General features: G+C 41.6%; 1 protein-coding gene across 3 annotated transcripts in view; it reads left to right on the top strand.

Annotated features, from left to right (window-relative positions):
• SNX27 (sorting nexin 27) overlaps positions 1–24,122 on the top strand; it is an 84,130-nt gene extending 60,008 nt beyond the window's left edge. For 2 of the 3 annotated variants that reach the window (XM_055402046.2, XM_088835760.1), the window contains 6 exons: positions 1,679–1,842; positions 11,445–11,534; positions 18,093–18,242; positions 18,563–18,691; positions 19,063–19,122; positions 20,226–24,122. In XM_055402046.2, the coding sequence (XP_055258021.1) occupies positions 1,679–1,842; positions 11,445–11,534; positions 18,093–18,242; positions 18,563–18,691; positions 19,063–19,122; positions 20,226–20,273 (641 nt within the window). In that variant the 3' untranslated portion in view covers positions 20,274–24,122. The remainder of the gene's footprint in view (positions 1–1,678; positions 1,843–11,444; positions 11,535–18,092; positions 18,243–18,562; positions 18,692–19,062; positions 19,123–20,225) is intronic. The other variant, XR_008682702.2, reaches the window with a different exon arrangement.
• Positions 24,123–27,983: the final 3,861 nt, after the last annotated feature.

Consider the following 27,983-nt stretch of genomic DNA (forward strand, 5'->3'; position numbering starts at 1 on the left):
TTGCTTCTTGACCTGCATACAGATTTCTCAGAAGGCAGGTCAGGTGGTCTGGAATTCCCATCTCTTGAAGAATTTTCCACATTTTGTTGTGATCCACATAGTCAAAGGCTTTGGCATAGTCAATAAAGCAGAAGTAGATGTTTTCCTGGAACTGTCTCACTTTTTCAATGATCCAACGGCTGCTGGCAATTTGATCTCTGGTTCCTCTGCCTTTTCTAAATCCAGCTTGAGTATCTGGAAGTTCATGGTTCACGTACTGTTGAAGGCTGGCTTGGAGAATTTTGAGAATTGCTTTGCTAGCATGTGAGATGAGTGCAATTGTGCAGTAATTCGAACATTCTTTGGCATTGCCTTTCTTTGGGATTGGAATGAAAACTGACCTTTTGCTGGCATAGTGAGTGCAGCACTTTCACAGCATCATCTTTTAGGATTTGAAATAGCTCAACTGGAATTCCATCACTTCCACTAGCTTTGTTCGTAGTGATACTTCCTAAGGTCCACTTGACTTCACATTCCTGGATGTCTGGCTCTAGGTGAGTGATCACGCCATCATGATTATCTTCGTCGTGAAGATCTTTTTTGTATAGTTCTGTGTATTCTTGCCACCTCTTCTTGATATCTTCTGCTTCTGTTAGGTCCATACCATTTCTGTCCTTTATTGTGCCCATCTTTGCATGAAATGTTGCCTTGGTAGCTCTGATTTCTCTAGTCTTTCCTATTCTTTTGTTTTCCTCTATTTCTTTGCATTGATCACTGAGGAAGGCTTTCTTATCTCTCCTTGCTATTTTTTGGAACTCTGCATTCAAATGGGCATATCTTTCCTTTTCTCCTTTGCCTTTCGCTTCTCTTCTTTTCATAGCTGTTTGTAAGGCCTCCTCAGACAACCATTTTGCCTTTTTGCATTTCTTTTTTTGGGGGATTGTCTTGATCACTGTCTCCTGTACAATGTCACGAGCCCCCGTCTAGTTCTTCAGACACTCTGTCTATCAGATCTAATCCCTTGAATATATTTGTCACTTCCGCTGTATAAGCTTTAGTTAGCAAATAAAATGAAAAATACTAAATCTGTCTTTTGCAGTGTTATAAAGACAGTAAACATCAAGAGAAAGAACTCAACCTTTTCCAAGAGAAACAGTATAGAAATTAAAAGTGTTAGTGTCTTGCTTGAACATTGTTAGGAAGAGGAAATAATGCTACCCAGAAGACACTTTTCACTTTGATGAATGTCTTATATTTGTGGAGGGATAGGGAGAGCCTTTCAGCTCTTAACAATAAAAGCACCATAAGTAAATAAAATTCACTATAGCTGGATAAAAGGGGAGACTTGCTTTAAAGAGGTTCAGTGGTCATTGCAATAACTTGCCCAATAATGGATCAGATATTTTAACTGACTGTGGAGTAGGTGCTGTCCGCAGAGCCAGCATGTTAACTGAAGGGCATGTCATTCAGGTGATAGATTTCAGTTAGCTTGAGGCTCAACTGGCCAGTCATATTAGAAGGCATAGATTTGGCTAGACAAATGAATATTTTGAGGTTCCAAGGCAGAGCTCCTTGACGGTCTAAGCTGATTTACTGGTTAATGATCAACTCCATTCTTGTCTGCTTTACACAGTTCAAACTAAGGAAATACATTATATGTCTTCTCACTCTGGCTTGCTTTGTTTTGTCTTCTCTCTAGTGCGTAAGCTGGCACCTAATGAATTTCCCCATAAACTCTACGTCCAGAATTACACATCAGCTGTGCCAGGTACCTGCTTGACCATTCGAAAGTGGCTTTTTACAACAGAAGAAGAAATCCTCTTAAATGACAATGACCTTGCTGTTACGTACTTCTTTCATCAGGTAGGTAAATTGATCTCCTGGAAAGGCCTAATTTCTTCTTCTGTTTGTATATAGTGGTCATTTGCCAATCCTGTGTGAATCCTTGAGTAAGCTGTTTTGCCTCCTGGATTTTAGTTAAATTTGTAAAATGTTCTGTTGCATTTCACTAAAGATAAGTTTAAGAAGAGGATATCCTGGAGTTCAAAATGTATTTATTATTATTTTTTAAAGCAATAGCAAATGAAGATTCTGGGACTGTGTACTTTTTCAAAAAGATCTTCATCAGACAGTATGGAGATTCTTTTAAAAACAGGAATAAAACTATCATGTGACCAACAATCCCACTACCCTTGCTGCTGCTGCTGCTAAGTCACTTCAGTCGTGTCCGACTCTGTGTGACCCCATAGACGGCAGCCCACCAGGCTCCCCCGTCCCTGGGATTCTCCAGGCAAGAACACTGGAGTGGGTTGCCACCTCCTTCTCCAGTGTGTGAAAGTGAAAAGTGAAAGTGAAGTCACTCAGTCACGTCTGACTCGTAGCGACCCCATGGACTGCAGCTCACCAGGCTCCTCCGTCCATGGGATTTTCTAGGCAAGAGTACTGGAGTGGCTTGCCATTGCCTTCTCCGCCACTACCCTTAGAAAAACCATAATTGAAAAAGGCCTGTGTGCCCCAGTGTTCACTGCAGTGCTATTTGCGATAGCTAGGACATGGAAGCAGCCTAGATGTCCATTGACGGATGAATGGATAAAGAAGCTGTGCTACATATATACAATGGAATATTACTCAGCCATGGAAAGGAACGTATTTGAGTCAGTGCTAATGAGGTAGATGAATCTAGAGCCTATTATACAGAATGAAGTAAGTCAGAAAGAAAAGTATCATATATTAATGTGTATATATATGGAATCTAGAAAGATGGTACTGATGAGCCTAATTACAGGGCAGCAGTGGAGATGCAGACATAGAGAACAGACTTATGGGCATGGGAGGCAGAAAGAGAAAAAAAGGGTGGGATGACTGAAGAGAGTGGCATGGAAACATATACACTGCCATATGTAAAATAGATAGCCAGTGGGAATTTGCTGTATGACTCAAGCACTCAAACTGGGGCTCTGTGACAACCTAGAGGGGTTGGAATGGGGTGGGAGATGGGAGGGAGGTTCAAGAGGGAGGAGACATATGTATTACCTATGGTTGATTCATGCCGATGTATGGCAGAGACCAACACAATAAAGCAATTATCCTTCAATTAAAAATAATAAATTTTAAAAATTTTCATCAAAACTATACATCCATAGAGCTTAAAGTATCAAATAATTCTACGCAAGTTATTATGAAAAATATTAGTTATTCCCACTTCTTTCTACTCATAGGCAAACACTTTCACCTCTTTTTAGCTTTGTTTTTCTGTTGTTATTTATTCCATCTTTTTAAAAAAAATGTATTGAAGTATGGTTGATTTACAATGTTGTGTTTCTGGTATACAGCAGAGTGATTCAGCTATACATATATATATTCTTTTTCATAGTCTTTTCTGTTATGGTTTATTGCAAGATATTGAGTACAGTTCCCTGTACTAAATAGTAGGTCCTTGTTAATTACCTATTTTCTATATAGTAGTGTGTATCTGTTAATCTTAAACTCCTAATTTATCCCCCGCACTTTCCCCTTTGGTAAGCATGTGGGATCTTAGTTCCCCGACCAGGGATCAAACACATGCTCCCTGTATTGGGAGCATGGAGTCTTAACCACTGGACTACCAGGAAAGTCCCCTGTTTCTGTTTTCTAAAGAAGCTCATTTGTATCATATTTTAGATTCCAAATATAAATGATATCATATGATATTTGTTTTTCTCTGTCTGACTTCACTTAATTTGATAATCTCTAGGTCCAGCCATGTTGCTACAAGTGGCATTATTTCATTATTTTTTATGGCTGAATAATACTCTATCACACACACACACACTCGTGTTCTTAATCCATTCATCTATCCTTGGACATCTAGGTTGCTTCCATGACTTGGCTGTTACAAATAGTACTGCAGTGAACTTTGGGGTTCTTGTATCTTTTTGAATTAGTTTTCTCCATATATATGCTCAGGAGTGGAATTTTGGGATCGTATGGTAACTCTGCTCTACTTTCAGTTTTATGAGGAACCTCCATACTGGTTTCCACAGTTCAGTTCAGTTCAGTTCATTTGCTCAGCCGTGTCTGACTCTTTGTGATCCCGTAAACTCTAGCATGACAGGCCTCCCTGTCCATCACCAACTCCCAGAGTTTACTCAAACTCATGCCCATTGAGTTGGTATTGTCATCCAACCATTTCATCCTCTGTCATCCCCTTCTCCTCCTGCCTTCAATCTCTTCCAGCATCAGGGTCTTTTCCAATGAGTCGGTTCTTTGCATCAGGTGGCCAAAGTATTGGAGTTTCAGCTATAGCATCAGTCCTTCCAATGAACACCCAAGACTGATCTCTTTTAGGATGGACTGGTTGGATCTCCTTGCAGCTCAAGGGACTCTCAAGAGTCTTCTCCAACACCACAGTTGAAAAGCATCAATTCTTTGGTGCTCAGCTTTCTTTATAGTCCAACTCTCACATCCATACGTGACTACTGGAAAAACCATAGCCTTGACTAGATGGACCTTTGTTGGCAAAGTAATGTCTCTGCTTTTTAATAAGCTGTCTAGGTTGGTCATAACTTTCCTTCCAAGGACCTGCCTCTTGAGAAACCTGTATGCAGGTCAGGAAGCAACAGTTAGAACTGGACATGGAACAACAGACTGGTTCCAGATAGGAAAAGGAGTACGTCAAGGTTGTATATTGTCACCCTGCTTATTTAACTTCTATGCAGAGTACATCATGAGGAACACTGGGCTGGAAGAAGCACAAGCTGGAATCAAGATTGCCGGGAGAAATATCAATAACCTCAGATATGCAGATGACACCACCCTTATGGCAGAAAGTGAAGAGGAACTCAAAAGCCTCTTGATAAAAGTGAAAGAGGAGAGTGAAAAGGTTGGCTTGAAGCTCAACATCCAGAAAACGAAGATCATGGCATCTGGTCCCATCACTTCATGGGAAATAGATGGGGAAACAGTGGAAACAGTGTCAGACTTTATTTTTTTGGGCTCCAAAATCACTGCAGATGCTGATTGCAGCCATGAAATTAAAAGACGCTTACTCCTTGGAAGGAAAGTTATGACCAACCTCGATAGCATATTAAAAAGCAGAGACATTACTTTGCAACAAAGGTCCGTCTAGTCAAGGCTATGGTTTTTCCCGTGGTCATGTATGGATGTGAGAGTTGGACTGTGAAGAAAGCTGATCGCCGAAGAATTGATGCTTTTGAACTGTGGTGTTGGAGAAGACTCTTGAGAGTCCCTTGGACTGCAAGGAGATCCAACCAGTCCATTCTAGGGGAGATCAGTCCTAGGTATTCATTGGAAGGACTGATGCTAAAGCTGAAACTCCAGTACTTTGGCCACCTCATGTGACTAGTTGACTCACTGGAAAAGAAGGGATTGGGGGTGGGAGGAGACGGGGACGACAGAGAAGGAGATGGCTGGATGGCATCACCGACTCGATGGACATGAGTTTGAGTGAACTCCGGGAGTTGGTGATGGACAGGGAGGCCTGGCGTGCTGTGATTCATGGGGTTGCAAAGAGTCGGACACGACTGAGCGACTGAACTGAACTGAACTGAAGGAGTAAGCGTCTTTTAATTTCATGGCTGCAGTCACCATCTGCAATGATTTTGGAACCCCCCAAAAATTGGTGTAGCTACTTTCCTGAGTAACTGCACCAATTTACATTCCTACCAAGAGTGTAGGAGGGTTCATTTTTCTCCACACCCTCTCCAGCATTTCTTATTTGTAGACTTTTTAATGATGGTTATTCTGACCATTGTGAAGTGATACCTCATTGCAGTTTTGATTTGCATTTCTCTAATAATGAGCGATATTGAGCATATTTTTTTAAAAATTCATTTTATTGAGGTGTTGACTTATAATTATGTTAATTTCTACTGTACAACAAAGTGATTCAGTTACACATGTGTATACACATGTTCTTTTCCATATTCTTTTCCATTATGGTTTATCACAGGATATTGACTATAGATCCCATTGCTATATAATATGACTTTGTTATCTGTTCATCCTATATATGATAGTTTGCATCTGCTAATCCCAAACTCCCAATTCTTCCCTCCCCAGGTCCTTCCTCCCCCATGGTGACTGCAGATCTGTTCTCTATGTCTGTGAGTGTGTTTTTTGTTTCACAGATATGTGTATTTGTGTCCTATTTTAGATTCTACATACAAGTGATGTCATGTGGCATTTGTCTTTTTCTGACTGACTTTGCTTAGTATCATAGTCTCTAGGTCTACCTATGTTGCTGCAACCGGCACTATTCCATTCTTTTTTATGGCTCAGTAATATTCCAGTGTGTGTGTGTGTGTGTATAATCCAGGTCTCCTGCCTTGCAGGCAGATTCTTTACCATCTGTGCCATCAGATCACATATGCCCCTTGAAATTAATTCCCAAGTATTTTATATTTTTATTACAGTTATGAATGGAATATTTTTTCTTTGTGTTGTTGGAGCAGAAAAATTATTTTCTAGAAGTCAGAATATCTGGTTCAAGTACAAGCTCTCCATTGGGTAAACACTTAACAAAGCTTTGTTAAGATCTGTTTTCTGATCTGTTAAAGGATAATAGTAGTACTTCACTTTTTTTTAAATCAGTATCAAACTTTAAACAAAGCAGAGCTTGTGAAATTACTTTTTGAATTATAAAACTGTAAAGCAAAAGTAGGGCTGACTTCCCTGGTGACTCAGTGGTAAAGAATCCACCTGCCAGTATAGACAGAGGTTTGATCCCTGGGTCGGGAAAATCCCCTGGAGAAGGAAATGGTTCTTCCTTTCCAACATTGGAAATGGTTCTTCCAACTCCAGCATTCTTGACTGGGAAATCCCATGGACAGAGAAGCCTGGTGGGCTGTACAGTCCATGGGGTTGCAAAGAGTAGGACACAACTTAGCAACTAAACAGCAACAACAGAGCGAAACATTTAGGTGGACAGATAGAAAAGCTTTTATTTTTGTATCGGTGTCTCATACCCCAAAGTATTTGAACTCTCTTGCTTCTTCAGTTTTTTAAACAGCTTTATTGAGGTATAGTTGACACAATAGACTGTATGTATTTAAAATTTATTATTTGGTAAGTTGTTTTTTTTTTTTTTTACTCTCAACCATTTAAATGTGCAGTTCAGTTGTGTTGAATTCACTTTATTATGCAATAGATCTCCAGAACTTTTTCCTCTTGAAAAACTAAAATTCACCCCATCATTAAACAGCTCATTTCCGTCTCCCCTACTTATGGCAACTCCCGTTTTACTTTCTGTGAACTTGACTACTTTAGATATCTCATGTAAGTGGAATCATACATTATTTGTCTTTTGTGACTTGCTTATTTTATTTAGCATAATGTCCTTAAGGCTTATTCATGTTATTAAAGCTGAATAATAATATGCCATTGTATGTGTATATCACATTTTGTTTATTCATCTGTGGATGGACATTTGGGTTGCCTTTACCTCTTGGCTATTATGAATAATGATGTTATGAACATGGTTATGTAAATGTCTCTTCAGAATTCTGCTTTTAATATCCCCAGAATCGTGATCAATGGCTGGATCATATGATAGTTCTATTTTTAATTTTTTGAGGAACCACTGCACTGTTTTCCATAGCAGCTGTACCATTTTACATTCCCAGCAATGCACAGCAGCTCAAATGATTTTATGATTGACTAGGTAAACAATTGTGCCTTTTGGAAAATAATACTAAAATTTTTCCCTCACTTAATTTTAGTTGATTTTTTGTATCATATTTTGATGGTGGGACTGTCTCATGCATCTCATCAATTCTAATATGCCATCAGTTGTAAGATGCACTAGTATTTTATGTACTGCTAAGAGAAAAAAGCTACCAATTAAACAAAATATATCATTGATTATAAGATGCATCCCAATTATAGAACTGATAAAATGTGAGAAAACTATGCACCTTAGAATTGATGAAATACTAGATAATAATGATAGTAATGTGCCTTTTCCTTAAAAAATTGATAAAGTCAAAATCCATAGTAGGATATACTTAATTTCTGGCTAAACCTGGCAGATTAAACATACATTTAAACTACTTTTTGAAAGCTTACTAGAATAATCGTAATGGATTTTAAGAGGCGTAAACCTGTGAAGAGAATAGGCAGAGACACAATAGATGAGAATGGTCAACAGTTTTTAGAAAACGAATGTTTGAGTGAGTCAACAGGAGTTTGGTGTTTGGTTATTGTGGAAGAATTGGTAAGATGCATGTGGAAAGTTACAAACATAAGGCAGTTAACCTAAAAGTTACAAACATAAGGCAGTTAAGAAAGGAAGTCCTGGTAACAGCACATGATTTAGTTGTGAACAGTGTTTACATGCTTATAATAATGTATTCTAAAGGAGATCAGTCCTGGGTGTTCTTTGGAAGGACTGATGCTAAAGATGAAACTCCAATGCTTCAGCCACCTCATGCGAAGAGCTGACTCACTGGAAATGACTGATGCTGGGAGGGATTGGGGGCAGGAGGAAAAGGGTTCAACAGAGAATGAGATGGCTGGATGGCATCAGCAACTCGATGACATGAGTTTGAGTGAACTCCAGGAGTTGGTGATAGACAGGGAGGCCTGGCGTGCTGTGATTCATGGGGTCACGAAGAGTCAGACACGACTGAGCGACGAACTGAACTGAACTGAATAATGTATTGATTACAGTATTCAATACTGATTACTGATTTAATTTTTATTGAGATGTTGGAGGAAGAAGAGAGAGTGTAGGAGTGGTATATGAAAGCTAAAACATTACTATTTTGGGCTGCACATTATGGTATGCGGGGTCCTAGTTCCTCAACCAGGGATTGAACCCATGCCCTCTGCAGTGGAAGCATGGATGCTCAACCACTGGACCACCAGGGTAGTCCTTAAAACTTTTTTTTAAACTCTTTTTATTTATTTATTTATGGCTGTGCTGGGTCTTTGTTGCTGTGCAAGGACTTTCTCTCGTTAGGTGAGCAGGAGGCTGCTCTCTAGTTGCAGTGTGGTGACTTCTTTTTTTGTGGAGCATGGCCTCTAGGGCATGTAGGCTTCAGTAGTTGTGGCATGTGGCTTCAGTAGTTGCAGCTCCCGGGCTCTAGAGCACAGGCTCAGTAGTTGTGGCACATGGACTTAGTTGCTCTGAGGCATGTGAGATCTTCTGGGATCAAGGGTTGAACCATGTCTTCTACATTGGCAAGAGGATTCTTTACCACTGGGACACTAGGGAAGCCCAAAACTTATTATTTTTAACACAGCAAGTCAACATTGTCTAAAATTGACAAGTTAGGAATTAGCATAAGCATGACATTTAGAATTATGAAAGGAATATCACAAAAAACTGCTTACAGTGCTTAATAATATCTGGAATGAGGCTGTGCGATCAAACTTGCTTTGGTTAGGTGCCTCTTAGTAATGCATATTTTTAAAAACGATGTATCTGTTTTGTTTCATAAATTTTTTTCAATTAAGGGAAAAAGAATCTAGTGTCCTGATATTTATGTTTTCCACTCAGCTAGTCAAGCAATATAATCTTGATTAGAAATGAGTGAGGAGAGAACATTTTTACTGCCCCACATGAAAATAGTTCACTTAGAGTTGGATGTTCACTCTGGCCCACCTCTGCCCAGGGGAAATGGTCATCAGTAGGTACTTAAGTGCTATTACTAGTCGGACAGTTCTAGGTATTGGAGAAACTGCATTGATACATCAGTGTTTGTTTGTTTTCCCTCTTTACTTCTCTCCCAGCTTTTCAGTCTAACTGGTTTAAATTTGATCTCGTTGGAGCAGCCAAGTCTTCTGGTGATAGTGCTGAGGTTCTGTAGGACACTGGTGGCAGTTCCCATTGAGCGTCCCCCTGTGAATATAATCTCTCTGCCTAATTGAATCCTTGCTTGTGTGGCTAGGACTGGGGAGACACTGGGATGCTCTTTCCAGAGGCAGTCCCAGGGAGGATATATCCTTGTGTGGTTCTTAGAATTTACAGGCAAATGATGCCAGTATCAGTGATAGTAATGATAACTATTTATATATATTCCACAAAGCTATTATCATCTTTTATCTTGTTTTGTTGTCTACCTTCAAGATGGATTTTATTACTGTTTTATAGAAGGAGAGGGTTTAAGTGACTTACTCAAATGTATATGGGTAGGTGACAGCTAGAATTTGAACTCGTCTCTTGACTTCAATCCTGAATTCATTCTAATAGGCAAATGTTTTCCTGTAAAAGACTGTGCGGAATGATTTCTACCTGAAGGAAATTGGCAGTTTTCTGGTAAAGATTCAGGTGGTTCCCTGCCTGGTGTCTGCATATGGTTGTCTTTGGAGTAACTGAGGGTAGATTCTGAATGCTCTGGACAAATGGTTCTGTTTGTTCTTTTTCTTTTTTTTTCCTCCCAAAGATCAGTTTTCCCTTCCATTGGATTTTTAAAGTTTTTCTTAGAGTGGAGGAGAGGTGGAGTAAGGTTAGGAAGGGGATGTATGTTTCATACAGTTGAACCAGGAATAGTTTAGTATCTGGATACCTTCATTTCTATATCAGATCCTTGCTGGAAGCTTTTCTGTTTATGGTCTCAGATTTATCACTTCTTTCTTCCAGTTGCTCTCCCGCTGGACTAAGGTCTTGTTTCACTTCATGCTTTAAGTACCACAATATCATTGATTGTCCTGTTTCATTCTCTTCTTAGCTTAAATCATTTGGCAGTCATGTAGAGATCAATCTTTCTGAAACAACAACTTTTTATTATTTATTTTAGCTCTCTACTGTCCTTAAGTCTAAATTCCTATGCCTGCTCTTTGGGATCCTTCGTGTTCTATTAACCTATGCATTCAGAATTATTTTCATTGTCCACTAACATGTATCCTTTATTCTGATCAGGCAGGTCTGTCTCCTGAGTATATTTAAATCCAAACCCATTTCTGTTTCCTGACTTTAGCCTGAAGTTTCTCCTATTCAGCCTATCCTGTGGGGTCCAACCAAGACTTCCTTGATAACTACAGTTAGCAATAAGCTTTCCTGTTCTGACTGCATGTATCACTCACTATGTCACACATTTTTGCTACTTCATTGTTATCTTTAATACAGTATTGTGTACTATCTTTCAATGTTCTGTAATTATTTCACATGTATAAATTAACCTGAATTTAAATCTCCTAACAGGACAGACGGAGAAGGAAATGGCAACCCACTCCAGTGTTCTTGCCTGGAGAATCCCAGGGATGGGGGAGCCTGGTGGGCTGCCGTCTATGGGGTCACACAGAGTCGGACACGACTGAAGTGACTTAGCAGCAGCAGCAGCAGCAGCAGCAGCAACAGGACAGACTTAGAATAAGAGTTGCAGAGTTCACAGGCAATGATGTTGATGGTACAGATGGACACGAATTATTGTGAAAATGAATCTGTATCCCTTTATTTTTATTAAGAATGTACTTGATGATAATTATTTACATTTCTTTCTTCCTTGCCTTTGTTTTGGTGACAGGCTGTTGATGATGTGAAAAAAGGTTACATCAAAGCAGAGGAAAAATCCTACCAATTACAGAAGCTGTATGAACAAAGGAAAATGGTCATGGTAGGTTTATGTTCCATAATCTCTTTATAAAATGCCCCTTATCCCTTTTTAAATTTAATTTAATTTTATATTGGAGAATAGGTGATTTACAATGTTGTGTTAGTTTCAGGTATACAGCAAAGTGATTCAGTTGTACATATATCCATTCTTTTTCAGATTGTTTTCCCATATAGGTTTATTACAGAATATTGAGTACAGTTCTCCGTGCTATACAGTAGGTCTTTGTTGAATATCTATTTTATATATAGTAGTTTTTGTATATTAATCCCAAACTCCTAATTTGTCCTCCCCGCCCCCACCTTTCCCCTTTGAAAGTTGTTTGTTTTCGAAGTCTGTGAGTCTCTGTTTTCTGTATATATTCATTTGTATTATTTTTTTAGATTCCACATATAAGTAGTTGCAATAAGTCCATTTGTAGCCTTTTTTTAGATTCCATATGTAAATGATATCATATGGTATTTGTCTTTCTCCTTCTGACTTACTTCACTTAGTATGATAATCTCTTTTTGAATTATAGTTTTGTCTGGATATATGCCCAGGAATGGGATTTCTGAATCATATGGGAATTCTATTTTTAGTGTTATGAGGCATCTCCATATTATTTTCCATAGTGGCTGCATTGGCTTACATTCCCACCAACAGCGTTGGAGGGTTACCTTTTCCTCACACCCTTTCCAGCATTTATTTGTAGACTTTTTGATGATAGCCATTCTGACTGGTATGAGGTGATGCCTCATTATAGTTTTGATGTGCATATCTAATAATTAAAAATGTTGAGCATCTTTTCATGTGCTTTTTGAAAATTCCCCTTCTTATCTTTTAAATCTGTTGTTCTTATCTTTTAAATCTGTTGTTTAAAACTGATTTAAAAAGGAGTAGGGTACTTACCCAATAGTCCAATAGTTAAGACTCCGCACTCCCAAGGCAGCGGCACGATTCAATCCCTGGTCAGGGAACTAAGATTCTGAGTGCCACGTGGTGCAGCCAAAGAAACAAAAAAGGAGGGGGATATAGAGCTTGATATAAAGTCTATTGTGTTCCTCTGTTTAGCACACAAAGAGCTTATTGTTTTATATATGGGTATATAATTTTATTATTAGTGATTACTAAACAATATTCTTTTTTATAATAAAAAGGCCTAAAAGATGTGCAAAACATTTAATATGATAAAAAATAAGATTCTGTGAGAATTAATATTTAGGTGTTTAACATTAGAAATTATTTTAGTTGTGATTTAGCAGTGGGGAAGTCATTTGTTTTCACAACCCCCATCTCTGCAGTTGCTCAAACATTTGTGCTCAGTAGTGCTCTTGGCTAGTGTGATATCCTAGAGCTGTGCTGTTTGATTCCATAGCTACTAGCCTCATGTGGCTACTTAAATTTAATTTTAAATTTGTTTAACTTAAATAAAATTCAAAATTCAATTCCTCAGATGCATTAGCACATTTCAGGTATTGAGTGAGTCGCTAGTAGCTACTGTATTGGACAGCTCAGATATGGAACATTTTCATCACCACAGAAAGTTCTGTTGGAGAGGGCTACTACGATATTCTTAGAATATTTCAAAAATAGTTTTGAATTTATATCTGCCATAAATGGAGGGATGAAACTTGTCAAAAATAAAATGTATAAAGAACATTTATAAAGACTCTACTCATATCATTTTAAAACTTCTTTCCTGGCCAGTTCATATAGTTCAAAATTTTCCAGTTATAGCTTTTCCTAATAGTTTTCATATAGTTTTGACACAATGGAGTAGGAAATCACAGTTCACTCCAGTATTCTTGCCTGGAAAATTCCATGGTTAGAGGAGCCTGGTGGGCTACAGTCCATGGAGTTGCAAAGAATCAGATACAGCTGAGCAGTTGAGCACAGTTTTTACAGAAGGCAGTAATTGCATTGATAATAATTCTAATAGGCCACTTGAGTTTCTTTTGTACTTTCTGAGCAGTTTTAGGAGGGAATGTTTAGAATAAGAATACAAACAAGTTAGCCACTGAACTTATTTAACTCCTAGTCTTATATCTAGGTGGGATATTTATTTTATCACTCATATGACAAAGAGGAAACCATCTACCAGTGTTCTGCATTTCCCCAAATCTTTTAAGTGGAATTAAGTCTTGGCAGAATTTTAGTTAAGGAAATTTTGCTGTATGGGAGACAAGATTTTTAAACTCAGCTTCCACCTCTTCTTTAATGGTATTGTCTTCTATATATTAATGCATGATTCTGACCAAAAGGTCTGCATATTTTGGTGAAAAAGGCTGTAAACCCCTGCAGTAGTTCTTTGGCTTTGTCAAAACCAACAGAATCAAAGTAATTTCATAAAAACTTCTGAATGTGGAATACATACTGTTTCTTTGTACATATAGCACTCTAAATGCACTATCTTCCATTTATATATTTACAAAAAATACTTGTTGAGCACCAAGTGTGTGCCAGGCACAATGCAAGGTGCTAGAGAAATAAATAGGTTTAAGTTGTTCTGTGGCAAAATATAGCAAGTCTGAGTTTAACAAACACAGTAATCTATTATGAAGTTATTTCTTAGACTCAAGTTTGTATCTTGTCATACAAGGTGACGAACTCAAGGGCAGTTCGTACGTTGATATGTTTCCCCACGGGTCATCTTAACTGAGTATAAATATAAAATATGCTTAAACATTTATGGAATTCTGTTCTCTTGAAAGCCTAGTGCCAGTGTACAGTTTTGTGCTGGCCACATAATATTGCAGCCTGATTTTAAAGACCTCCTGCTGCTGCTAAGTCGCTTCAGTCGTGTCCGACTCTAGACGGCAGCCCACTGTCCCTGGGATTCTCCAGGCAAGAAAACTGGAGTGGGTTGCCATTTCCTTCTCCAGTGCATGAAAGTGAAAAGTGAAAATGAAGTCGCTCAGTCGTGTCCGACTCTTAGCGACCCCAGGGACTTCAGCCTACCAGGCTCCTCCGTCCATGGGATTTTCCAAGCAAGAGTACTGGAGTGGGTTGCCATTGCCTTCTCCTACACCCCCCAGAAAGTTTGAATTTTATTCAAGTGTTAGTGTTCAGAGACATTAGCCTAGACAGTGGTCATGGTCAATACATTGAAACTTCCACCTCAGATGGATCCCTCAGAGCCCGTGGGTGTTGATACCGTTATGTATAACAGCTTAGCATGTTGATAGGCCTAAGATTAGGCCTGATCACTATGATATTTTGCCAGATAACTGTGAGACTTTCAGCCATTCACAAACTTCTCACTTTCAGTTTCATTTTTGTATATTGGGGATGTTAGAATTGCTTGCTATCACGTAGAGTCTTGACGAAACATCACAAAGTTCTTAACAGATAAATAAGCTTTCTGTAAGTTCCTCTGCTCCCCACATACCTTTGCCGTAGTTTGTAATACCCAGTATGATCAAAATGTTTTTGTTTTTTACTTATTTACAAAGTTAGATTGAATCTCAAATTTGGATGGTTGAGAATATAATGTATACAAGACTTGTTTTTCTTTTTTCTCTCTCTGTCTTTTTTTACTCTCTTTCAAGCAGTGAATGTGTGTAACTTATGTCTTGCCATTATTGAACTGACAAATGGAAGTTTCTGGGTTTGTGTTTGTCAATGTAATTTTTAATGAATTCACAGAAGGTGGTATATGTGGAGGTGAGTGTTTCTCAAAGTGTAGTCCCCAGCTCAGTTACACAGGAATCACTTGTGAAGCCTGCTTCAAGTGCATATTTCTGGACTCCACCTCACATATACTAAGCCAGAATCTCTAGGGGTAGGATCTAGAAATCTTTGTAAATTTTTACAGAAGCACCCTAATGAGTCTGAAATTTCAGGTGCTTGAGAATTGCTGCCCTTGAAATTTGGGAGAGTTGGTTCCCATGGTTCCTCTCAGGCCTTGATTTCAATATTAGATATGGTTTGACCCTCCTCAGGAAGTTTGGGAGAACAGAGAGTTCTCCAGAATGGTTCTCCATACCCCCACCAAAAATGTTTTCTCTGTTAAGTACTTTGTCTCTGCCTTAATAACTGTCCTATTTTTGGTATTTACCTATCTTGCTGAACAGTGAATGTTTATAAAATGTCCCATGCCATACCTGTCCTCTTCTTTTGCCTAATGTGGGGCCATCATCTAAGTGGTATGCAAATCAGAGAAACTAATTTAGGATACATATTTAATATGAAAGGAGAATGGACAGGGTAATTTTTGTTTGAAATACAAATAGATACATAGTTATACCCTTAAGTAAATATGTTTGAAAACAAAAGTTAACTTCCCTTTTGGAAATTTTGATACATGTAAAATTTTAAATATTTCTTCTCTGCACTTTCTGCAAATCCAGGAATATAGAGATTGCCCTCTTAAAGCTGAGATTTACTACCTGACCTGATAATTTTGGGAAAATCTTAAGTTTCCCCAGTGACACTTTACCTTAATGGAGCCTTTAAAATTATTTTTGGTAGCTGTCATATATTTGATACCTAATTATGTACTAAGTACTATGCTTATGTACTAAGTACTTTCAAAGGTTACAAATAGCTGTATGGTATAGATGCTATTTAATATTATTACTTCTGTTTTTCTGGAAGAGGAAACTAAGGCTCCTAGGTTTAGTAATTTGCTTGTGTTCAAATAACTTGCCCAGGATTACGCAGTTAGGAAGTGATGGGGCCAGGATTGAAGCCCAGGGCATCTGGGACCAGGAGTTGGATCATTCTTCGGTGCACTGTTTCTTGTCTTGTCATAACCCCAGAAGAGTTCTTTCCTGTATCATCCAATGCCTGTCATATTTACCAGAATGAAGTAGCCAGAGATTTCTTTTGATCATAGTGCCAGTAGAAGGGCTAGGCAGTTTATCACTGACTCAGGAAGGATGATGATAAAGGGTGATCAGTGGGGTAATGGGCGGAAGGAGACAGAAGCAAAATGATGCAGACAAGTATTTTGGCACTTCTGAATTGACACTGACCCTGTGTTCTTGCTACCCTTTTGTAAGTTTTCACCTTTAAAGTGGTTGTTATTTTACCTGAGCAGAAGTAACTACAAAGTAGGGAAGGGAACCTGTGGTGTGATTCCTTCCTGCCCCCCAGGCCCTTAGGTCTTCCCAGACAGTCCCTGGTGGCAGTAGAAAACAGTGTTAGGTGCCATTCCTAGGTACCAGAGCCATGGGTTGTGTAGGGTCTTTTTTGTGCTTGTGTCTCTTCTCTTGGTGAGGCAGAAGGCGGCTCTCCAGTGTTCTAACTTCCTTACCCATCTAGTTGAAATCAGCTAGGGGCTCCACCTTTGTCTCCTCTCTAACTCTCTTTCTGCACACATTACCACTATGCCTGTTCTTCCTGTGTGACATGCAGATGGTGGTGTCACACAGATGCAAGACTGTTTGCTTGTTTCCCAGGCAGTCTATGAGGAAACCAGCTCAGAGTCCATGCGTCGTCTTTTGTTCTTATCATCTTTTCTCTGTTTCTCTCCTACTTTCCTTCCCGCGCCTTCTCTTTCTCTCTGTCCCCACTCGATTCAAAGTAGTGTTAAGGCAGAGAGAGGCTAGCCTTCACTGTGGAGGAAAAGAGAAGAGTTCCGAGACCTCTCTGGGGAGCACTGTGCCTCTGAGGGCCACATAGGCCACTTGATTCGGGTCCAGATGCTTTTTAAGGAGACATACATGCTGGAGACCCAGGGGACAGAGGGGCTGAAGGGCACTAGTTGGTAACAGAGAAAAAGGGTCAGAGGCCTAGAAATTAAACCTGATTTGTAATCCTGGTTGTACCACTTATTATTACGTCTAACATTGGGCAAGTCTCATATTATTCTGGGTTTCTATAAAGTGACTAACTTTTAAGTTTCCCTCAGCTTAAACCTTTTATGAATATGAGATTTGGGTGGTTTAATCCTCATCATTGAGATCTAACTTTTGATTGGAGAGGGCACGAGAAACATTAGTTCTCAGATTTGATTTCATCCCTTGCTGCTGCTAAGTCACTTCAGTCGTGTCCAACTCTGTGTGACCCCATAGACGGAAGCCCACCAGGCTCCCCCATCCCTGGGATTCTCCAGGCAAGAACACCGGAGTGGGTTGCCATTTCCTTCTCCAATGTGTGAAAGTGGAAAGTGAAAAGTGAAAGTGAAGTCGCTCAGTCGTGTCCGACCCTTAGCGACCCCATGGACCGCAGCCTACCAGGCTCCTCCATCCATGGGATTTTCTAGGCAATAGTACTGGAGTGGCTTGCCATTGCCTTCTCCGTTTCATCCCTTAGGTACAGTGAAAATAGAGGGCTGGACTAAATGGCATTATGAGTTCCCTCCTCGGAGTCTTGGTTGCAATCTCTCTTCCGGCTTCATTTATTTATTTTTTTTAAGTGGAGAAAGAGACAAGGGTTGAAGTATGGAGGTGAAAGTTAGAAGGAGGATGAAGGATCATCCAGGAATCCTGTCCCAGCTTAACAGTAGATGTGAGCCCAGAGGCACGGTCTATAGGTTGTGAGGATTTTCTTGGTTCTTTTGTGCCTTCTCAGCAGCTCTTGAGGATGGTATAGTTCCAGAGTAGCACTGTTTCTCTTTCCGTTTTTTTCCCCTAGTACCTCAACATGCTAAGGACTTGTGAGGGCTACAATGAAATTATCTTCCCCCACTGTGCCTGCGACTCCAGGAGGAAGGGGCATGTTATCACAGCCATCAGCATCACGCACTTTAAATTGCATGCCTGCACTGAAGAAGGACAGCTGGAGGTGAGAGTCCACTGAGCATGCACCAGGAGGTCAGGGGGCAGGACCAGGAACACCGGGAATGCTCTGATGCTCACTTGCTATGTTTTACTTCCTGCTTGGGGTGGGGAAGAGTGAAATCAAAACTGTTTTGACTGGGATACGTAGGCTCTGGGTGCACACTGCTCCTCACCTTCACTGGCTGTTTACACTGACTTTTATTCTTCTGTCAGTCCTTTCTATGAAATGCTATAGACATCTCTACATTTTTTTCTGCTGCCTGGTTCAGAACCATCTTACCTAAGCTCCCCAGCATTCTCAAACTTATGTTCTCAATTGTTCAGAACCAGGTAATAGCATTTGAATGGGATGAGATGCAGCGATGGGATACAGATGAAGAAGGAATGGCCTTCTGTTTTGAATATGCACGAGGAGAGAAGAAGCCTCGATGGGTTAAAATCTTCACACCATATGTGAGTGATGGTTGGGGAAACATGCTTGGGGAAAGTAGATTGGGCTTAAAGTTCTCCTAAAGCTAAATGCACAAATGGAGCTGTAGGGATAACAGTCAAGATCTGAACCTGTTTGAATCCTAGATCCCCAGGTTCTTCTGTCTTTCCTTTAAGCCCAAGTAGGACTAGCAGTTGCACTTTCCTCTTGACTAACAATTACCACTAGAAGGAGCCAGAGAATAGCAGATGAGCCAGGCCTGGGTTTTATGGTCTCTTAAGGTTTTTCTCAGGCTGAGCAAGTTTGGAAGGTGACTCTGGGCAGGAGTTCAAAGGCATGGTTTTGTGATGCCTGGTCTGGAGAAGGCAGTGAATATTGCTTTGTCTTTTTTCAGTTTAATTACATGCATGAGTGCTTCGAGAGGGTGTTCTGCGAGCTCAAGTGGAGAAAAGAGGTAATTCTAAACAATCTTGAATTGACCTTTTCATCTTTGTTTGTTTGTTTAAAATGTACAGTCCTGTATCCAAATTCCTGGGACCCTCACTTCCATCTTTCTAGGAATATTAGTTAGAGACCGGTTATCCCACATGAGCCAGGATGCTCTTCTAGGAGTATTAGTTAGAGACTGGTCATCCCATGTGAGCCAGGATACTCTTCTAGGAGTATTAGTTGAGACCAGTCATCCCATGTGAGCCAGGATGCTCTTCTAGGCATATTAGTTAGAGATCAGTCATTCCACGTGAGCCAGGACACTCCTCTAGGAGGATTTGTTAGAGTCCAGTTATCCCATGTGAGCCAGGATATTCTTCCAGAGAGGTCATTAGCCTTGGATGCTAAACCAGACTGTGCCAAAAAGCCCTGTTTCCCTTGTCAAGAGGGTGGCTGTTGGCCACAGGCTGTTCATCTCCTGTGATTTCATGGACCCTCCTCTACCTATTTTTTTATCATTCGCCCTCCATGTTGTTCCTGATCCAGAAGGGCAGTTGTACTTAGCCTTAGTCCTTCTGACTAGATGAGATGTTAAAGAGTGTGTAGGATAACCAAGAGAGTGTGTGTGTGTGTGTGTGTGTGTGTGGTTTTTGCTGCTGCTTTCCTGCTGTCTGTACATGCTAGTGATGGAACAGAATTTAAAAGATTCTGAATAATTAGCTGCTTACTCTCCAAGAAGATGTTTTTGAGGTTCAGAAAGTAAAGTAAGGAATATGAATATTTTTATTCTTGGTTTTGTAGGAAGAACACAGGGCTCTGGGGATCAGATCTGGATTCTCTCCTAGACACTTTTCTCTCTGTGATTCTGTTCAAATCGGCCTCCCTGGATCTCAGTTTTCTCATCTTTTCTTATGTGTGAGACTGAAAGACTGAGCCGGATAAGTAATATCCTGGACCCCTTCCAGCTCTAAAAGGCTGTGATTCTTGATGAAAAGTTGTGTCCAGTGGAGAGGCCCATCACGTTGAGTCATCCAGTTGTACATTTTCTGTGTGAGGGGTTGTCTCTGGATGGGAGGAGATGAAGACCCCTGAGGCTTCCCAGTAACTCTTGTCTTGTTTTCCTTTCAGAACATTTTCCAGATGGCGAGGTCACAGCAGAGGGATGTGGCCACCTAGCCTCTCATTACCCTGTTCCTTCTCTTCACCCTCATCCTCTTACCCCATTCGTCTCCCATGTCAGACAGAGTAACCATTAACACACAAGAAGAGAAAAAGGAAAACAGTCATTATATTCAGAAGCCCTAAACTAAATGTCATTAATAATCCCTCTGAGTTTCATATCTCGGTAATTGAGCTGGTAGAGAACAATAGATGGGTCAGCACCAGGAGTCAGCTGCGTTAAGACAGGAAAAGAAATAAGCCCAACCAATTCGCCAAAGGGATCTTTGTCCTTTCCTCTGGGCCTCATACCAACAGACTCTCCTTGTACTATATTTTTAGAACTGGAACTATGAACTCCATCCATTTGCACTGTTCAGACATATATATGTATGTATGTAAAAATTATATATACGCAAATTAGTTGCACGTATATACATATATATATTTCTTTTTAAATTTCATATTGATGGCAGTACCTTTTTTAGCTTGTGTTTTTACACACCTTTCACTAGAACTCATGACTTCTCTCTTGCTCTCTTTATTTTGAAACAAACTTTAAAAAGGAAAAAAAAAATTTTACAGGGAAAAATACCTCTCCTCATGAAGGACTCGAAAAGTTTACAACCTGCTTGGGTTTTCCCCCCTTTTTTGTATTGAATGAAGATTTTGGACCATTGGTTGCCATAGAGTCTGAGGAGCAAGGAGCATAGTTTCTTTATCTTCAAAAAGCTTCTGGGGAGGAGAAAGAAGTGTGTTTTTCAAGGGCAGTGGGGCTGCAGATATGCAGGGAGAGTCTGAAGACTTGGTGTGGTCTCTCTTGATTCCAAGACAATGTTCCTGGTCCATTTCTCTCTCTTCCACTCATGGCTTTTAGCCACATTCCACATCTTCCTGCCTCCCCAGGGCCCCCTGTATGCTTTTCCTCAGCAGGCCTAGAATGAAGAGGAAGGCGGGGCTCAGGAGGTTGATGCCACAGACCCTGGAAACACTTCATGGTCATGATTGCCCGTTTCTCTGCTGTTTGTAAAGCAGGGATCGTACTCGGGACCAGAGTCAAAGCTGATACCTTTAGGCACAAAGATTGGACTTAGGTAGGGGAGAAAAGAAGAAAGGCACTGTGTACGTAAGCTTCTTACGTTCCTGACCAGTAGCACCGTAACTGTTAGGTTCTCTGTGACTTCCTTAAACAACCATGTTGGGGAAGGATCTGACCATATCCCCAAGGCTTTGGGGAAACTTGGAACGGGTCAGTGACATGAGCCAAGCAAAACCATAACCCATCTAAGCCAGCTGAGGACATTAGGAATATGGTTGATTTGGGTTGGATCTCAACTTTTAATTAAAAGGAGACTGAAGGAAAATATCTTTGCCCCTTAAAAGAGCGCCTCATCTGACCTTGCAGTTGGACCTTTTGAGACCTAAGAACTGCATTCCTGGGTCTGGGGCCAGGGCTGACTGGGGGTTGAGAATGTAGCTGTCTCAAACGCTGCCCTCCTGACGTGAGAGCAGCAGGAGCGACATTCTGAACCCCCAGGCTCCAAAGAGATGGCATTAAGAGCTCTTAGTCAGGCTCTGATGCATCTGAAACACATTTTTGAGCCTCTTTTACTTTTTTTCCTTCTCTACCTTCTGAACAAAAGCCTTTACAGAGTGGCATCTTTTGCTTTGTCTAACTGGGAGGCAACCATAGTTGGTTGTGGTCACTGAGCAGTGTTGGGTGGTTTGAAGTTTCTTTTTCTGTAACTTGTCTCTGCAGATGGCCGTGAGGCACTTTATTCTCTCTCACTCTTACCCTGGCAGGCACTTGCCCTGGCGGGGGTGGGGGGGCGGTGTGGTTTCATGTAGGACATCCTGTCTTTCCTCGCCTTCTCCAAGCCAGGTGGGATCGCAGAGTGCAGACTATAAGGAAGCTGTGTTTAAAGCCTCAGAGAGTGAGCCCTGCTTTGGAGGCTTTGGCACAGAATTAACTTCTTCTGGCATAAATGAATTTAATAATGAGCCAGAGGACCATGGGAAGAAGGTATGTTGATTGCCCACTCCAAGGAGCTGAAGAGGTTTTTGGCCTCAGCTCTGTTCACACTTTAAAAATAGCAGTTTGCTCCTATTCTGTCAGAGTGGGAGAGGAATGAACAAATCCTGGAGTCCATGGGAAGCCCAAAGGCTGCCCTCCAGATGTGAGAGCAGTGGGGGTGCTCTTAGCGTGTGGAGACGCTATTCCCTCCCTCCTGCCTTGACCTGGCACTCACTTGGCACTTGGAGATTGGGTGGGGCCCATCGGATGGTTAGCCTGTTGGGAGGATATGTTGAGGGCCAGCCCCTACTTGAGGCGGTTCCATTAACAAAGCCCCAGCTTGGGGAGAAGGGGAAGGAGGGAAGGCCCGGAGGAAGGCTTTCTTATCTCTCCCACTCACAGCAGGTGTCCTGCGATGGAGGCAGAGGTCACTGGGGCTGTGCAGCTCCTAGGGTCAAGCTCTTCTTTGCATGAAGCCGTGTTCGTGTGATGCCCTTTCCCTCTTACTCTGCACTTCCTTTCTCGAATCCCTACTGTCTTTCTCAGTCCTGGGTTCTGCTCAGGGAGGCTTCTCCTCAGTCTTTTTTTTTGGAAATGGAGAGGTCCCCCTGCCCCCTGCTTTGCCCGCAGCAAAGCCAGCAGGATCACCCTGGTCTCCTCTCCTTTCACCCCTACAGAGAGTTCGTATCCTCTTTGATAAAAGCTCAGAGTTGTTATGGGTCAGGAGAAAATGCAGGCCCTGAGAAACCTATCTCTGTAGAAAGTTTCCCTTGGCCCGTGCTTTGGGTTTTCTGCTCTTTATAGTTTAATTTTGCTCTCCATTTTTCTCCCCTCCCCTTGCTCTAGGTCTAAGCTCAGCACAGGTGCGTGCTCAGGGCAGCTCCTAGGCCTGGACAGCTCTCAGGGAGGAATTAGGTAAATGTTCGGCATCCCCATACCTGGCCCATCTGGTTTCATCTGTTGCCCAGGCCAGTAGCTTTGGGTCACTCCCTCTTGTACATCCAAATCCAGTGCTTGGAGCAGCAGTATAGGGCTCTGATGGGAGGTGACACCTCTGTCTCTCATTTCAGAATTTGCCAACTTGGGGACCTGGCTCTGGAAGGCAATTTTCTTAAAGGGGATGGCATCCTGGGTGACCCGAAGTCTCCAAACCTAGAGGGACAACTGTGCCCTCCCTTCTCTCCTTGGTGGTCTCTGGATTGATTCAGCAGTAGAAACCATTTGGTCTGTTGGGCCGCAGCATACCCGCTAGGTTCCTTCCAGATTCACTGTGTCACATTAGCTTCCCTTTGGGATGGTGATGTGGTTGAATACTCAGAGAGGAGAGGTGGTGGGTGTGCGTCATTAGTCCCCCACCTTCCGGTTTCACCTCCTGCCTTCCTCTTCCTCTAAACCTGAGCGTGTCATGCCAAGACTCACTCATATACACAGTGGCGTCAGCTCACTCCTCAGCAGTAATCTAGGATGTGTGGGAAGCTTAGGGTTCTGGGGAGGAACAGAATCGAAGAGGGGAGTGATGTGGGTGGAGGCACTGGCCAACTGCTAAACTTGGACACCAGTTTTATATCACGCCCCCTTTGTAAGCCAGTGAGCTGGGCTTCAGTTTTCCCCAAACCATGCACACTTTTAATTTATTTGAGAGAAACTCTAATTGTATTTTCACTGCAGTATCTTGTATTTTTTATTTGTGATTTAGGAAATGTGAAGAGAAAATACACAGACACATAATGGCTAACAGTGTTTCTTTCATTCCTTGTTCTAGAGCTAACCACTCTAAAATTGTTTGGTAATGTCACTTAGTGTAATTAATTGTAACATATTCTTTTAAATAAATTGATTTATTGATGAAACTATTCTTTGGTTTCCTTGACTACAAATCCTTTGGGTTGTGTGGGAAGAGGTGAAGAAGAATGTTTGAGATTTGAGTTTGAATGATCCATCTGAAGATGGGGAGAAACATGTAAGTGGCTCTCCTGCACAACTAGTGAGGCGGTTGTTTGAGAGCAGGAGATGGGGAGGGCTGGAAAAAGCAGAAGGAGAAAGGAGAAGCTGGGAGGCCTCTGGTCCACAGGTCTGTTTCCAGAAAGGTCCTTCTCCAGCTCTCAGGATTGGTTGTGCTGGTTCGCTCCCGCTCCACATTGCAACTCACAGGACATCTCGCCTCAGTCTGATGCAGATAGAGTCTGGCAGAGCCCTTGGGACAGGTGTTAGCACTGTACCCCTGGCCCAGCAACATATATTTTCTTTTTTGCTTTTCAAGTAACAGGAAACTTCCCTCTGGAATCTGAACTGAAAGGTACATATCACCTTTAGGGAGTGCCAGCTCAGTACTGTGTACTCTGGATGATTGGAGTCCCTCCTCTGCACACGTGTGGTCTTGCGTGTTTTTTGCTCTTGCAGAAGAATCTCAGGTGCTATGGACTGAGTACCTGTACTTTAGAATCCCTGTTCTCTGTGTGTTAGTTTCTGGGCCAAATCTGCTCTGAAAAGCTCAGCGTTTTTGTTTGGTTGGATGTTTTAAATTATTTTTATAGACCCTCCTGTTTTTATAATCCCGAGCCACATGCTTTTGCTCCTTGATTAGAGACCTTGAGAGCAAGTAGTTTGACATTTTGTTTGGCAGCTCGGGGAGAGACATTGAGTGGGTCTCTCACTCAGCCGCCAGTACTAAATAATTGAAATTTGGTAAATATTAAAGTCCCTGATGCTGGGAAAGATTGAGGGCAGAAGGAGAAGAGGGCGTCAGAGGATAAGATGGCTGGCTGGCATCACCAATGCAATGGACATGAACTTAGGCAAACTTCTGAAAATGGTGGTGAGGGACAGGGAGGCCTGGTGTACTGCAGTCCATGGGGTCGCAAAGAGTCGGACACAACCGGGCAACTGAACAGCAACAAATACTACTGTGTTAATAGGGAAAAACAATTTTTTTATTTAATGAGGAAAGAATCCACAGAGAAGTAGAAAGTGGAACTCCAGAGTTAGAATAACAAGGTAAAGTCAAATATTTATTGATTATCTGCTTTGTGCAGAGTATTGTGTTGCTGCTGCTGCTGCTGCTGCTAAGTCACTTCAGTCGTGTCCGACTCTGTGTGACCCCATAGACGGAAGCCCACCAGGCTCCCTCGTCCCTGGGATTCTCCAGGCAAGAACACTGGAGTGGGTTGCCATTTCCTTCTCCAATGTGTGAAAGTGAAAAGTGAAAGTGAAGTCACTCAGTCGTGTCCGACCCTTAGCGACCCCATGGACTGCAGCCTCCCAGGCTCCTCCATCCATGGGATTTTCTAAGCAAGAGTACTGGAGTGGCTTGCCATTGCCTTCTCCCGAGTATTGTGTTAGATACTGCAATAAAGCCAAAAGCAAAGTAAGAAGCTCTACTAACTTTTAGGCTCTTGAAGTAATGACCATGATCCCCAGCTGTGGAAGGGTTAAGTGGCAAAAGGACTAGAAAAGATGTGAGAAAGATCTTTGGGTGAAAGCAGTTAAATCTTGATGAAGAAAATGGTGTTTAAAGTGAACTGTTCAAAAGGAGCAGGATTTCAACACGAAGGCATTCAGCGAACTTCATTGAGCTGTTATGTGCCAACATGAGTAATTGGGAATGAAAATACATGGGTTGGAGGTATCAAATACTTGTCTAGACAACAACAAACAGTTGTGTTTGATTAGGATTTAAGGTGTGTATAGGAATGAAACGGAAGATAAGCCTCTAAAGAGCCTTGAATGCCAGGTAAAATCAAGAATTTCCCCAGCCACTGGTTAGGACTCCATGCTCTCATTGCTGAGGACCCAGGTTCAGACCCTGATTGGAGAACTAAGACCCCAGAAGCCGCACAGCATGGCCAAAAAATAAAAAAGAGCTGCAGTTGAGAAACTTTGATGTTGCAGAATACATACAGAGGGATCAGTTAGTAGGAGACTAGTCTTGATTAGTAAGTGGATGCAGTAATAACTTGAAATGAGGGAAATGAATATGAAAAAATTACGGAAGTAAAATCATTTATGAGTTAGCATTAAACATTGAGTTTACTCGAGAGTAGTAAAAGATTCTCAAGGTTTCATGGCTCAGTGACAAATGGATATATTTAAGATGTGAAACTTTGGGAAAGAAAATATTTTAGCTTTGGACCTGTTAACAGTTTAGGCGTGTGTAAGAAATGTAGATATAGGTGTCCAGCAGTTATTTCTTATTTGCTGAGCACCTCCTAATGTCCTGGGCACTGATGAGGATGGTGGGGACATGGCAGATGAACAAGGCAGAGTAGATATCTGTGAATGAATCTGTAGAAGATGGATGACTTCTCTGGAGAACAGGAGGGGAGATGTGGAGTTGGGTGGGGAGGAAACTGTAGCTCTCCGGTGGGTGAGGAGAACCTGGACAGTGCTGATGGCGGTGAGGTCGAGAAGCAGACGTGAGTGAGAGAGAGCCAGCAGGGCTGTGCAGTTGCATTGGATCTGAGACATGAGAGAAACAGTGTGATTGCAGTTTGGGCTGGGACTGGTGAGGAGGATGGAGGGAGGAGAGGCACCACCAAAACGAGTTCAGGAGAAACAGCAGGTTAGAAACACGTATCTGGTACTCATCTTCTTTGAGTAAAGAGAAGATGCAACCCCATTTAGGAGGAGCAAGAGGAAGCCGACTGCTCAGGAAGAGACTGAAGGAGCCGCCAGAGAGGGGAGAATCTTAGAGCTGGGAGCTCGAGCCAGGGCTACTCAAGTTCTCCAATTTGGAAAAGGGAATGAGGTTTGCTTGGCCAAGAGTGGGAACTGCTTCAGTCACAAACTCAAGCAGCCAAGGCTGTGAAAGTCTTTGAAGTTTTAGCAGGAGAATGAAAAGACAATGGAGAGCCTGAAAATCAGAGAGGGAATCGAGCTACTGAAGAGTCCAACCCTAAAGAAGCGAGACACCTTGTGTTACGTTCATATATTTTAAAGATCTGAAAATACAGACGGGATGGGAATGCACTGAAGGAATGAAGGGGCTTTTTCCCTTACCACATTCTCGTCGCCACAGCCCTAAACGTCTTTTTATCTCTAAAACTAGAAGGCTTCCCCCAGTCCCTGCTATTAACCTGTCAGCTCCACGCTTCTGCCTTCTTTCCCTTCTCTCCTCATCATGCTGCCATAAACATTTGAACAATAACTTGATTATTTTAGAAGAAACTAATGCTGTTTCCTCTTGTTTGGCTTGAAGGTAAGTGATCCTGTTGTCATCATTTCCTATTTCTTCTGCATTTTATTACTGAGGCCTCTGCTGCTCAGAAGAGAGGTTAGTGAACTTCATTAGCTAACAGAACTACCTCTCCTTTATACCTTTCCTGCGATGTTTGAAGCAGGATGATGTCTGAAAAATCTGTGTTCATACAAGTTAGGAGCCCTCTTCTCTGTCTCAGGTGGCCTCCTTTGTTTGGCCGTCAAAGGGTCTGGAGAATCTTTGCCCAGATGTTGTTCTGATTCCTCAGGAGAACCCTGTGTCTTCATCCCCATCGTTCAACCTGACTTGCCTAATGCTTTTCTGGAGAAAAACTGGCTGCAGCCTTGAGGGAGGCGGGACAGCAGCAAGCAGTGACAAGCAATGAATGTTGTCTTCCCTGTTTGTGTGAAGGGAAAGATGCCAGGAAGGGGAAGCCTTCCTAGTCCCCCCAGTCCCCACATCTCAGGAGACCCCAGCTGTCAGTAAATCACTCTGGAGGTGACTTTTGGTTTAAACCCAA

This window comes from Moschus berezovskii, chromosome 4 (assembly GCF_049115385.1).
Source record: "Moschus berezovskii isolate FMDL1 chromosome 4, NW_MosBer_1.0, whole genome shotgun sequence".
Taxonomy (NCBI): Eukaryota; Metazoa; Chordata; class Mammalia; order Artiodactyla; family Moschidae; genus Moschus; species Moschus berezovskii.